At 47.1% G+C, this 14,153-nt stretch overlaps 1 protein-coding gene across 1 annotated transcript in view; it reads right to left on the bottom strand.

Moving 5' to 3' along the window:
* Positions 1-238: 238 nt before the first annotated feature.
* Positions 239-14,153, bottom strand: part of LOC126088128 (mucin-19-like) — a gene marked incomplete at its 5' end in the record, with an annotated part of 47,570 nt that continues 33,655 nt past the window's right edge. The window contains 2 exons of the mRNA XM_049906241.1: positions 239-1,625; positions 9,645-10,436. Of these exons, the coding sequence (XP_049762198.1) occupies positions 645-1,625; positions 9,645-10,436 (1,773 nt within the window). The remainder of the gene's footprint in view (positions 1,626-9,644; positions 10,437-14,153) is intronic.

Here is a 14,153-nt window from a genome sequence, read left to right as displayed (position 1 = left end):
GCTCAACACCTCGCTGTTCTAGCTCAGGGCCTAAGGACGGCCATGTTTTACGCGTTTAAAGCAGCTTTGATACATGGTTGGTCACAGATAACCTCGCTGTCGAGTGCTCAAAGCTGAAACTACGTCTGTAGTCGTATTGCTTACCATCCAGGCGCGTACGTATCAAAAATTAGTGTGTGCTATATTGTAACTGCGTTTTAGGGACTGCTGAGGAACTGTGAGTATGCTGACGCCACAATAAAATTTCTTCACCTCGTGTATTTCATTTACTTTTTACAACATTACAATTTGTTACAGGTGACTGCAATGATGATAATAAAAAGCAGCATGAGCATATTAGTTACTCTGCCAAGCAATTTACTTGTAAAAAATGACTGGTGGCGCGTCTTTGTACAAATGTACTTGTGGAATGTGCTTTGTACGAATAACGGTCGAGTACAGCAAATGTTGATAATTATTCATTCTGAAAATCAGAATTAAATATTTTTTTTTACAAATTAAATATTCAGTCAGTTGAAAAAAAGGTAGTATATAAATAACGTGTGGACACAGTCAGCACTGGAGGCACAACACGACACTCGTTCGGTCACACACACACACACAGTCTCGAGACAAGGAGCGCCGCACAGCGGCGTGGTGGCGGCTCACCGCCTGACGAGCCGCTCTTGCGGCTCCGCCGTCCTCGTCTTGATGCACCTCCCCCGGTAGCAGATCTCGGTCTCGTGCGAGACCTTGGTGGAGGTCCGGAGGACCTTTGCGGGCTGCGGCGCGGCCGCCTCCTGCACTTCGTTCTCCCGATCCCCCTCCTCCGCCGGGAAGTCCTCCAGAGAGACTCCGCGCAGGTTGTGGTCGGTGAGCGCCAGGCTGGACAGCGGCACGCCGCGGTTCCAGACGCCCTCCGTGGTGTTCGCGCCCTTCGCCTCCGACTCTATTGTCGTGTACTGCTCGGTCGTTGCACCCTCGGACGGCAGAGTTTCTCTGGTCCAGTCGCTCGCGTCAGTCGACTCACTCGGTACTCGTGTCTCCGCAACAGCTCTGTCGTCTGCCTTGTGACTCTCCTCGCCTGAGGCTCCGCCTATCGAAACTGTCGGTACCGGCGTGTCTGTGCTGACAGCCTCTTCTGTGGCGTCCGTCGGCGATGGTTGCGTCGAAGACTGCGGCGGCAGTACGGAAGCGGGCCTCTCTGTCACCTCTTCGCCGCTCGCGACCTCCGCTCCCGATGTCTCTGCACTGTCGTCCAAACGCTCCGACGAAGACGCACCTTCTCCTGTTGAAGTACGGCCGTCAGGTTGCGACGTGTCGGCGACATCCCACAGGTAGACGGGTGCCAGAGTCTCACCGCCAGCTGGAACTTCTGCCGGCTCTTCTGCGAGCGGCCTTTCTTCGTCGTACCACGACGGTTCGGTCACAATAACCGCAGGACTGTGTCTCGTGTTCGCATCTGGAGCGTCCGCGATGGTCACGATCTCGCCAGAGCTCAGAATTACGTTAAGACTCGGCGACTTCTCGTTGACTGTCGCAATCATATTGGCAACTGTAGCCACATTCTGCGACTCGGCTGTCTCGAAAATGTCTTGAGGTCGTTTCTTCGCTCGCACTCGCACCCAAGCTCCTCGCCGGTTGCCCTGTGAAAAGAAACATTCCTCTTAGATAGTGCAGTGGCATAATGTAGAGTAGTGCGTGAAAAATAAATTGTCACGCATCTGCCCAGACGGAGCAGCAGTGGAAGGCACACCGGTATCGGCGGGGGCTCCGGCCTCAGCCACCACTGTGCAGCAGAGGATACCTGCTGTTCAACAACTGACGCCTAGCACAAACACACATCTCGTGTCACTTCGAAACTACAGCTAGCGACTCTGCAAATGGTTGTATTAAGGGGACCACACCGTGGTTCAGGTCGAATAAAAAAATCGATTTTTGGTTTTCATCGTATTTAGATAGATTAAGGTTTTATTTAAGCACTCTGAAAAGGATTTTGCTGATAAATTTTTTTTCGAGCATTTAAAAAGCACTTTCCTTCCACGTGTGTTTATATGCTACGCCCACTTTTCTGTCACCCACTTTTCTGCATATATTTTAGATCTTTATATCCTTTACATTGCACGTTAGGGATTTTTTTTTTTTTTTACTCCAGAGTGTGTTGGCTATCCTTGGAATGCAACGGTCGGTATTCTTTTCTTTCTGCTGTTTGTAAGCAACACGCTTTCAGACAGGCGGTTAGTTTTGTACAAGTGTGATTGCGAGTAGTTGTTATAGAAAACTTGCAGGTATACTATGGGCAGACAATTAGGAGAAATAAAGAAAATCTGGAGGCAATGGAGAGAGATGCTCGGGCCATATTCTTCCATAGGTCCTCTACTGATGATAAGCCGTGTCATGGATTGTGTACATCAGGAGAAAATTCGTGGTGCAAATAGAATAGGGCTCAGGCAACTGGAGAATCTTATTCTCACCAGCATTCTCTTCCTGCTGCTGTTATAAACCTATTTTCAGAGACTTGGCTCGTCCTGACCTCCTAAGGAAATGTCTACATGGGCAGACACAAAACTCAAATGAATGTTTCAACAGCATAATATGGAACCGCCTTCCTAAAACTGTATTTGCAGGCATGCATACAATGAAACTAGGAGTTCATCATGCTGTTATTACATTCAATTGTGGTAATAATGGAAAGTGATGGATACTGAAAAAGCTGGGAATTAATCCTGGTGAAAATATGATCACTGGGCTGCAACATTACGACAAAATGAGGATAGCCGATGCAGACAGGTCTGCATCTAATATGGCCAAGAAAGCAAGACAAACATCCAGGAATGTGAAAAAGAAGCTGGAAGACCTGCTAGAGGCCAAAGAAGGGCCATCATATGCAGCAGGACAGTTTCAATTAACTGTAAGTAACAAAATTCAAAAGTTTCTTCTTTAAAGTCAATTTCCCGCAAACTAAAATTTTCAGTACATATGCCCCATTATATCGGAGACTATCATAGATAAATTAATGAAATTTTCAGAGTGTCTGCAGAACATAAAAAGCCACCTCTGGTACTACATTCATTAATATTCCCCCATTAGGAAATTCACAAAAAAACATATTCTGCAGAAAAAACTTAATATGTTTTGTTAATAAATTTAAAAAAGTATTTCTTAAAAACTATAAAATGGATAAAGTAGATTTTAGTACAGTTGACTATTAGCATCATGTAACACACAGTAAAAATATTAAGGTCCTGCATCAAACAGTTGTTTTCATAAATGGGTCAAACACTTGCATAATTAACATGGGTTAGATAGGCAGGGTGTGGTCCCCTTAACAGGTTATGTCAGTATGACAAATAATTGGTTAAATACAGATGTGTAAAGTCTATAGTTTTTCACTAGGGTACCGAAAAAGAAATAGTCGCATAAACAAAGGATTAACTAGAGGTAAACAAGGTCAACCCTAGGCTGCCAGGAGGAAACCTCATGTCAGAAAAATGTAGAAAAAATTTAGCATAGGAGACAATGTCACTTACAACAACAGTGAAAATGTAAAATTAAATACAGTGATCACATGGAAATTATGTGTCAGTCTCCTGACAACTTGTTAGGCAATACCCTGTAAGGTTGCATGTATTTAGGCGAGCTAGTCGGCCACGCATTACTGTTACGAGATAAGACGAACTTCTTGTTCGGCTGAACCTAGCGGGACCAGGTCTCAGGTCATGCCGCAGCAGTTCCGGCTTCCACATTGGTGATGGTACGACCGGCCCCAGGTACAAAGACTAGCAGCAAAGCAACAGATGTCGGTAAGTCACACTACAGGGAATTTCGGCGATGGACAGTCGCTTAAGAGGACAGACAATGCTCCAAGAAACGGTGCAGTGTGAGACAGTCTTAAATTTGGCCAAATTACCACTTTCTGAACTTCGACAATAAGTCACAGTTACATATTAAAGCGAATCTGAATGCATATGCAATCTCACAAAAATTAAGCATATCCAATGACACAACATTTCAGTAGCTTTAAAACAACAGAAGTTAACATTTCACAGTAAGTAAACATTTAAGCAATGAATTCTGAATCAACAACTTTTAACTGCTTCATGCGATTTCAACAAACGATATATCGGATGATAGGATTGCACTATAGCTATCATCCCCGAAAGCTATGTATCTGTCTCTATTTCATTTATTGATTTACACCGTCCGTTATCTCTCTTTCATTATGCAGATGTTTGTCAGAACATTGAAACAGGGGACATGTCTATACCAGGGCATTAAGTCTATGCGAATTTCATTCCGTTTACTCAGTTGGTGACTACGTCTCACAAAGGGCGTATGAACAACATACACAGATGTCAGAATTTAGGAGAGGACATGTAGTTGGACTCATAGAAGCCATTTGGGGTAATGAACGAATCTGTCGACATTTGAATAGGGGCGATGCTACTATTCGACGAACACGGCGTCAAGAACCGAAATGGTCGACCTAGAAGGACGACATACGCGAGGATCGGACAATAGTCAGAGAGGCATTTCGAAATCCTCATTATATCGATCTGACGTCCAACTGGTGCTTCGGTGACCGAAAGGACCATTAATAGGCGGCTCACAGAAAGGGGGCAGAGCTTACGGCGCCCCTTGCACCAGCTACTATTGACCTCTGCATGCCAACAAACAACGTTTTCAGTGGTGTTGGCCGCATTCGACCTGGAATCTGACTGAAGTAGAATTGTCGTCAGTGGTGAGTATCGCTTTGGACTGAATCCGATGATCAGTGAAGACGTGTCTGGAGACGCCTCGAACAGCGATGGAGTACAAACCTGACTGTCGCCTGCCATACCGCCAGCCAACCAGTAATTGTCTGGCGCGCCATTTATTTTCATAGCAGGACCCCTTTGGTTATTATCCGCAGCACACTCATAGCACAGCGGTACGTCGATGATATTCTACGTCCCATTTTGTTGCCCTTCGTGGCAAACCGTCTTGGTCTTACATTTCAACAAAATGATGCCTGCCGGCACACGGTGAGAGTTTCTACTGCTTATCTTCGTGCTTGGCAAACCATATCTTGGCCCGCAAAGTCGCCGGATTTCTCCACAATTGAGAAGATTTGGAACATTATGGGTAGGGCCCTCCAACCATCTCGGGATTTTGACGATCTGATGCTCCAATTGAACAGAATCATCCACAGTATCCCTCAGGAGGACATCCAACAAATCTGTCAGTCAATACCAAGCCAAATAACTTCTTGCAAAAGGGTCAGAGGCGGACCAACGCATGACTTGCTCAATTAGTAAAGCTATTCCTCTTGAATAAATCGTCCAGTTTTTCTGAAATTGTACATCACATCTACTGATTCCTATACCATTCAGATATTTCCTTTGTGGTGCGTCGGCTCTTTTTTTTTTTGTCTTAGAATGTACTTGCAACAGTGTCCCCTCCTTCATCCTCTTTATTGTGCGCCTTGAATAGTTAGCAGTTCCCAAAACCCTTTAAAGCTCAGTTTTTAATGCAATTACCTCTTCCTTGTTTGCCTTTTCCGACATAAATGTAATGATGTTCCATATAATCACCCGTGTCTGATTAAGAGAACTGTCCCTGCACTTGTTAGATGTCAAGACTGTGAAGCCTTGCTGCTCAGCGAAGAGAAGGCAATGAGAATGGCAGTGAGCGACAGGCAACGAGCCTGGCGCTCATTCAGAACAACAGGGTGGCCTCGGCCCGTGGTCAGAACGAAAATGAGTTTCTGCACCGCAACTGCCACCTTATTTTGTGTAAGCTCTGTTGATTGACACAATGGATTGGAACAAACCGCCCTTGTGCAGTTGTCAGTACAGTACTGCAAAAAAAAACTCTTGTGTGCTCACAGTCTCATCATTTAGTGATAGTGAGTAGTAGAACAATGTTCATACTACCCCACTCACCATTGTTGCCAAATTTATTCAAGATGGCGGTGATAGATATGGCAGTGTCACAATGATGTCATGGCGGGAAATTCAAATTTTGGCGGGAAAAAAGGTCAGTTGGGCTACCTCCCCCAACTTAAGTCATCAGACCAGCACCTCTTCCTAGGAATTGGCTGGGAAAGGACTCAGCCTGTACTGGGTAGGATGGACATAAGTCTTTTCAGTCTTTAAACAATTCGAGGCAGTACCACCATCTAGTGTGTCCACCCTGAGTTCCAGAGTCCAACTGACCTAGTACACAGACCACCACCAGAGGGTGTCATCGCCCCTCCCATGATGTAATCCAAGATGGCGGTCTGGAGGAGAAAAATGGCAGGAAAATAACTCAAATGTTCTGGGCTGCTGGAACTATTTAGGAATGGATTTGACATAGTATATTTATTGCACTGGTACAAAATACTCACCCTGCCATGCTTGAGGTCACAGTAAATAGTCTACAGACCTGCAAAATACTCATAAATAATGCAGTACACTGATGTGCAGAGACGCTAACAACTCGTAGATCACCGAAATAATTCAGTACACTGATGTACAGACACGTAAACAACTCATAAATTGTCAAATTGCGGTCGCCAAATTTCAGTGTTGGCATCAATTAAAATGCAGTCAGGCTGCAAATCCAGAATGAATCTTTCACTATGCAGTGGACTGTATGCTGTTTGGGAAGCTTCCTGGCAGATTAAAACAGTGTACTGGACAGCGACACGAATTCGGAGGTTTACTATCACAATCAGTGCTATTACCGACCGATCTACTCAGGGACTGAACCTGAATGGACCGATTGCTAAGAATATTGTCTGCAAAAGGAAAGGTCCATTATAATTTGGACATAAATTAATGTAATTTTTGCTTGATTACTTCATCTCTGTTATAAAGAATACAATCTTTGTCAATCAAGTAATTAAATCGCTGGTGCGAATCTGTATCCTAACGCTCCAATCTCTCAGCGCTTTATTAATTGTGTTGATACACATTCTCTCGTCTGAACATGCTAGCTAGTGGTACGGAATTTAGACTGCCCTCGTGACTGCACATATTTTCTATATTATTGGTTGTACTATCGACTGCTGCCGTAGCCCCCAAAGCCAGTTTTCGCTGCACAGTCCTAACTGATACGTTCATCGTGCGTTCCACATTGATTTCTGCGATTATTTCAAGCAGTGTCGCATTTCTGTTTGGACTGAGATTCTATGGAAACGTCGCTGCTTTCAGTCGTGAAGTGAAGGCCGTCAGTCACAGCGTTGCCCATGGTGAGGGATAATGCCTAAAATTTGGTATTCTCGGCATCCTTTGTAAGGTGGCAACGGCCTTGCACCTTACATGAGTCCATTTAACATGACACTTAAGGTTTTGTTGGAGTAATACTCTAAATTACGGAGTAGGAAATCTATGTGGAAACGCATCGGCAGGCGAGAATTCCGCGATTTTGTAATTATAAGATTTTGCGGAAAGGCAGACTGCGAGACAGAGCTCGGCTACGTCCCCGGCTAGCCGCCGAAGGCCACAGCCTGACGGTATGAATGGTGAACTGGGGAAGTTCTGTAATCCGTTTAGAGAGGCCACAGTGGCCGCCAGCCTCTGAGGGACGCGCGGCTGCAGGTGTTCAAGTGTTTACCAAACTAGAGCAGTGGGTAGCTTGCCGGGCTTTCCTGTGCTTGCTCTCGCCTATATCCCACTAATTTTACGCCTTCGAGTAACTCAAGTGGGGGCAGGCCAGGCGTTCCGAATAACAAAACTTTCAATGCAAGAGTCTGTGTTTGCTACAACGGGGAATCTTGCTGGGAAAATCTCGAGTGGTCTCTTGGGAGAAAACTTCCAGTAAACATAATATTGCCCACAGCTGTGGTTCTTCCCAGCCGGCGTGGGCGGAGTCTACTTGTGAAATTTTGTAGAAATAAAAGAATTGTGGAAAAGAGTTCTATTCTCAGGCCTTACATTGGTCGGCACTGGCAAACTGGGTATTTTGAGAGCTTCTAGTGATTCGCTCGGGAAAAGTTAAGGTGGGAAAACAGAGGTGAAGAGCAATCTTGCTTGACTCTCGGTAGCGGTCTTCAGTTCTGGGCTCTCGTACTGAGAGGAGGTTAACCAAGTCGTCTTCCCTCTTGGTCTTTCGTTCTGAGAGGACGTTAGCCGCGCCAGTTGATTGCTGACGGAAACATTGTCGCAATTAGAGAAGATTACGGACAGCAGTCTGTTGTTCGTATACTGTAGGATTGTACTTTCCGAGACGCCACACACCGACTGCACGCCCGCGCCGTCGTTGTCGGAGACCGCCGCTACAACAGGAATATTACGGTGAGATCGCTCCCACTTCGGCCTGTGTTAGGAGTAACGTTAAATAGTTGGATCATGTGCAATTGCTGTTTCCACAGTGGTTTCACGGTATTTTGGGGTGTAGTGGTTCTTCGTATATAAGTTATAAGAGATTGTGTTTTGGACCGATGTTAACACAGTTTACTGCCAATGCCAGTTAGGAGGATAATTTGTAAATTGTTCATTGTGTTTTATTCAGCATTGATGTGAAGGTTATAATGAAATTATTGTGATTCAGTAGAGCCTTTACTTTCAGTAGTTGATCCTGAATTCACCCTTTTGCTTTATTTTATTTTTGTGTATGTTTTTGATGTCATTGAACGCCCTAAGTGTTCGTGATCGTTCTTGTTTGGAAGTAAAAATAGGTATGATTTATCGCCGACACGACCACCGCAGATTAATTAGGGGTGACAGGGCCACATTTAAATCTAGCGTTATCCATTTTTGCATACAGTTCCACTCCCAATTTCTCTGTCAGTTGTTTGTCAGGGACGAACACGCGGAAAAATCGGACAAGCAACGGGTAGGGTGTTACAACTTTTGACACTGTGGATCTCAGAATATTGAATTCCCTAACTGTTTCCGAAATGGAATGACCCGTGCGTCTAGCTCCAACTACCATTCCGCGTTCAAAGACTGTTAATTGCCGTCGAGCGGCAATGATCACGTCGGAAACCTTTTCATATGAATCACGTGAGTACAAATGACGGCTCCTCCAATGAACCGCCCTTTTAGACTGCAGCGCCTGTATGCGTGCATATCGCTATCCCATGAGCGTGCCACATCAGTGTATGTCTTTCAAGCGTTTTAACCACAGTCGTTTCTGCTAATTTTGGGAAGGGCACTGATAACCTCGACCTAGAGTGCCCATAAGGTGTAGCTGCCCCCCCCCCCCCTCCGCTACCAGCACACACACACACACACACACACACACACACACACAAACACAAACACACACACACACACACACACACACACACACTCACACTCACTCTCTAAGGTACCTATGAGAGTGGAGGAGACGTACCCGACTTTCCTGAGTACAAATGACAGCTCCTCCAATGAACTGCTCTTTTAGACTGAAGCGCCTGTATACGTGCGTATCACTATCCCATGACTGTGCCACATCAGTATATGACTTTCAACCGTTTTAACCACAGTCGTTTCTGCTAATTTTGGGAAGGGCACTGATAACCTCGACCTTGAGTGCCCATAAGGTGTCGCTGCCCCCCCCCCTCCCCTACCGGCACACACACACACACACACACACACACACACACACACACACACACCCACCCACACACACACACACACACACACACACACACACACTCTCTCTCTCTCTCTCTCTCTCTAAGGTACCTACAAGAGGTGGAAGAGACGTACCCGCCTGTGCGTGGAGGCAGCGCTCGCTGCCGTGCTCTGCGATGTGGGTGTCGTTGTGGGGGTGGACGTAGAGGCGGACGTGTGTGTGACGTCAGCATCCGCCGCTGTCGCCTGGGTGGCCGTCGTTGCGTCCTGCTGCACCGGCACCTCCTCCGTGCTGGCAGCGTGACCCTGGGGTTCGGCACTGGAGCCGGCCGCCTGCAAGCCCGCGGCGGTGCCGTTTGCCGGCGGGTCCGCGCTAGGGGTCCGCGTGCCACCCTCGCCGGTGTGAGGCTCCGTGGCGGGGCCGGCTGGATGCGGCGCGCCCGTCCCGGCCTCGCCGTCGGCGGCGTGAAGCGGGCGGCGGGTGCGCTGCCGGTGGCGCAGCTGCGGGCGGTGCACCGCGTTGACGGGGAAGCTGGGCGCCCACTGGCTCTCGGCGCCGCCGTCCTCCAGCTCCTGGGCGAAGGTGGCGCGGCCGCGGCCCACGGCCGCCAGCGGCTGGCTGTAGTCGGGCGCGGACGGCCGGAAGGCGGCCGCCTCCAGCAGCTGCTGCTGGTGCTCCTGGTAGTCCAGGGGCGCGTCCACCGCGTCCGACAGCGGCGGCAGCTGCTGCTGCGGCTGCGGCTGCGGCTGCGGCTGCTGCTTGTCCTGCGACTCCTCCTGCAGGTACTGCTGCGGCTGTTGCGGCTGGCGGCCGCGCTGCGCCAGCGCGTCTCCCGCCGAGGACGCGGCGGCAAAGCTGGGAGCCGGAGACGCCGCCGACGCCGCCGAGCCCACGGGGCGCCGGCGCGACGCCGACCACGAAGGCGCCTGCCGGACAAACAGCACGCGTTGCGGCAATAGCACACCTTCTGTTTTCCGACGGCACTTACCAGCTAAAGCTACACTACTGGCCTTAAAAATTGCTACGCCACGAACATGACGTGCTACAGACGCGAAATTTAACCGGCAGGAAGAAGATGCTCTGATATGCAAATGATTAGCTTTTCAGATCATTCACACAAGGTTGGCGACGGTGGCGACACCTACAACGTGCTCACATACGGAAAGTTTCCAACCGATTTTTCATACACAAACAGCAGTTGACCGGCGTTGCCTGCTGAAACGTTGTTTTCATGCCTCGTGTAAGGAGGAGAAATACGTACCATCACGTTTCCGACTTTGACTAAGGTCAGATTCTAGCCTATCGCGATTGCGGTTTACCGTACTGCGACATTGCTCCTCGCGTTGGTCGACATCCAATGACTGTTAGCAGAATATGGAATCGGTGGGTTCAGGAGGGTAACACGGAACACTGTGCTGGATCCCAACGGCCTCGTATCACCATCAGTCGAGATGACAGGCATCTTATCCGCATGGCTGTAACGGATCGTGCAGCCACGTCTCGATCCCTGAGTCAACAGATGGGGATGTTTGCAAGACAACAACCATCTGCACAAACAGTTCGACGACGTTTCCAGGAACTTGGACTATCAGCTTGGAGACCCTGGCTGCGGCTACCCCTGACGCTGCAACAGAGACAGGAGCGCCTGCGGTGGTGTTCTCAACGACGAACCTGGGTGCACGAATGGCAAAACGTCTTTCTTTCGGATGAATCCAGGTTCTGTTTACAGCATCATGATGGTCGCATCCGTTTTTGGCGACATCGTGGTGAACGCACATTGGAAGCGAGTATTCGTCATCGCCATGCTGGTGTAACACCCGGCGTGATGGTATGGGGTGCCATTTGTTACACGTCTCGGTCACCTCTTGTTCGCATTGACGGCACTTTGAACAGTGGACGTTACATTTCATTGTTACGACCTGTGGCTCTACCCTTCATTCGATCCCTGTGAAACCCTACATTTCAGCAGAATAATGTACGACCGCATGTTTCAGGTCCTGTACGGGGCTTTCCAGTTACAGAAAATGTACGACTGCTGCCCTGGCCAGCACATTCTCCAGATCTCTCACCAACTGAAAACGTCTGGTCGATGGTGGCCGAGCAACTGGATCGTCACAATACGCTAGTCACTACTCTTGATGTACTGTGGTATCGTGTTGAAGCTGCATGGGCAGCTGTACCTGTACACGCCATCCAAGCTCTGTCTGACTCAATGCCCAGGCGTATCAAGGCCGTTATTATGGCCAGAGATGGTTGTTCTGGGTACTGATTTCTCAGGATCTATGCATCCAAATTGCGTGGAAACGTAATCACATGTCAGTTCTAGTATAATATATTTGTTCAATGAATACCCGTTTATCATCTGCATTTCTTCTTGGTGTAGTAATTTTAATGGCCAGTCGGTTACAAGAGTCGAACACAAATAAGGAGAAACAGCGAATAATGCACGCTCTGACATACCACGTGTAGAAGTATGAAACCGGAATTTGGTTGCAGTAATTACACGTCTGTTGTTTGAAACTGATAAACAATATTTTATTCGAAATAACCTACATTGCTATTTACACACTTCTCCCACCTCTCCGGCAGACTATGAATGCCACGCCAAAACAACAGTTCTTCTTTTGAAACCAACCAGTCAACGAGCCATTTTCATACGAACTGAAGCGTTGTTCAGCGGGGTTGTGTTCCAGTGGCGGAAATAAATGATAATCGGACGGAGCCAAATCTGGAGAATAAATCGCATGCCCTAGTATTTCCCAACTGAACGCCTCGATCGTTTCCCTGACCCATTTTGCTATGTGTGATGGGGTGTTATCACGGAGCAATATGACTTTGTCTTGCCTTTTTCCGTATTCCGGTCGTAATACTCGCATTACATGGATCATTTTCTGTTGGTAGCGATCAGTGTTCACGGTTTCACCAGGTTTTAGCAGCTCATAATAGATGACACACTTCTGATCCCACCAAACACAGAGCATTGTCTTCTTTCCAAAGCGATTTGGTCTTGCAGTGGATGTCTATGGTTTGTCTGGATTCACCTGTGGTTTACGACGCTTAGGATCAATTTTCATCACCTGTCACTATTCGATGGAGAAACGACTTTCCTTTGCATGTGGCATGCAGCATTTTACATGTAGCCTTTCGATTTGCTTGCTGTCTCTCATTCAGTTCACGCGGAACCCGTTTTCCCACTCTCTGCACCTTTCCCGTAGCTTCCAACCGAAGAGAATCCGCTTTCTGCGTCACATTCAGTTGTTCCTCGAGTTCCTGTTGACTCTGAGTATCATGTTAATCCAATAAGGCCTTCAGTGCGTTGTTTTCGAACTTTTTCGGTGATTTCCCGCACTCGTCGTTTCTCTCGTCAAAATCACTAGTTTTGAATGTTTTGAACAACTCGTAATATTGTGTTTTCCCAACAGAATGTTCGCCGAAAGCTTCGACAAGCATTCGATGCCATTCCGCAGCAGTTTCCTTGAAATGATAACAGAAAATCAGTGCAGTCCGTAGGGCACAAAACTCGACATGTTTACGGGTTTGAAACAGACACCAATGTATGGAACTTGGGTTACTGTGTGTTGACATTCGTCGTCAGCCGTCACAGGAAGCAGATGGCGCTGCAGACGCGGTCTCACCGGCCCTACAGTGGGGGCTAGCACCATGTACATGGAAATTCAGGTTCCATACTTCTACAACTGGTAAATGCAGATTCTACCCAACCCTGCAGGTTACGCTGTTATATTAGACCTCGAACAGCGCTGTTGCAAGTGTCAGTTGTGGCCGGAACACTGTCGCGTGTAGTTGTGAGTACATTGTGCCGGAGCTAAGTGAACCCGAACACGGGGAAAGTGTTGGAGGTTGTATGGTGGGTGCTCCCTTAGCCGAAGCGTTTGGTGTTTCAAGAGGCACCATATCGAAGATTTATACCTCATACAGGATGGGACAAAAAACGTCATCTACTAACGGGGAGAAGACGGCAAGTGCCAAAACCATGGCGGGTAATTGTAATAATTAGTGCGGGGTTCGTGCCAGGAGAAAGCTTTTGATAGGCGATCTGTAAAAATTCGAGGATGATGTGAATAACTACGACTCAGATAACAGATAATGATCCTGAATATTGCCCTGAATGCATATGCGCTTCAGCAGTTACTTCTAATCAGGCAAATATGAAGCAAGTAGACAATTTCAAGGCGTGTCCCTCACCATAGTTTACGTCAGTTTACATGGCAGTGTGAGGGCAACCTTTATACAGTATTATGCTGAATCGTAGATTAATTTTTGGTTTGTTACACTTTTTTATTTCAAATTTTGGTAATGAAAATCTTAGTATCGTGCACTGAAACAATTCGGATTTTTTAAATTTCTGTTATTGAAAGCTTTCGCAAAAATGTATGGTGAACTCCCCCAGGACATAAACACTGGCAAGTCAGCGGTAACTCGTATTAAGTGCACCAAGTTTGCAGCAAACAGTGTTAAGTATCAGTGCCTTATTTTAAGAAGAAAATTTGATATGGAATTTATGATTTTAAAAATATGTCGTTGTTCTAGGAATATTAAAAACAATGACTTACGCAGTCAAAAGAATCATAAAGGATGCGATGGTTAAAATATTGTGAGTACCGCCCAAAAAGTATTCTACATCT

The sequence above is a fragment of the Schistocerca cancellata genome, chromosome 6, assembly GCF_023864275.1.
Source record: "Schistocerca cancellata isolate TAMUIC-IGC-003103 chromosome 6, iqSchCanc2.1, whole genome shotgun sequence".
Lineage (NCBI taxonomy): Eukaryota > Metazoa > Arthropoda > Insecta > Orthoptera > Acrididae > Schistocerca > Schistocerca cancellata.
The sequence above is the reverse complement of the archived record's forward strand: the minus strand, read 5'-3'. Positions and strand labels throughout refer to the sequence as shown.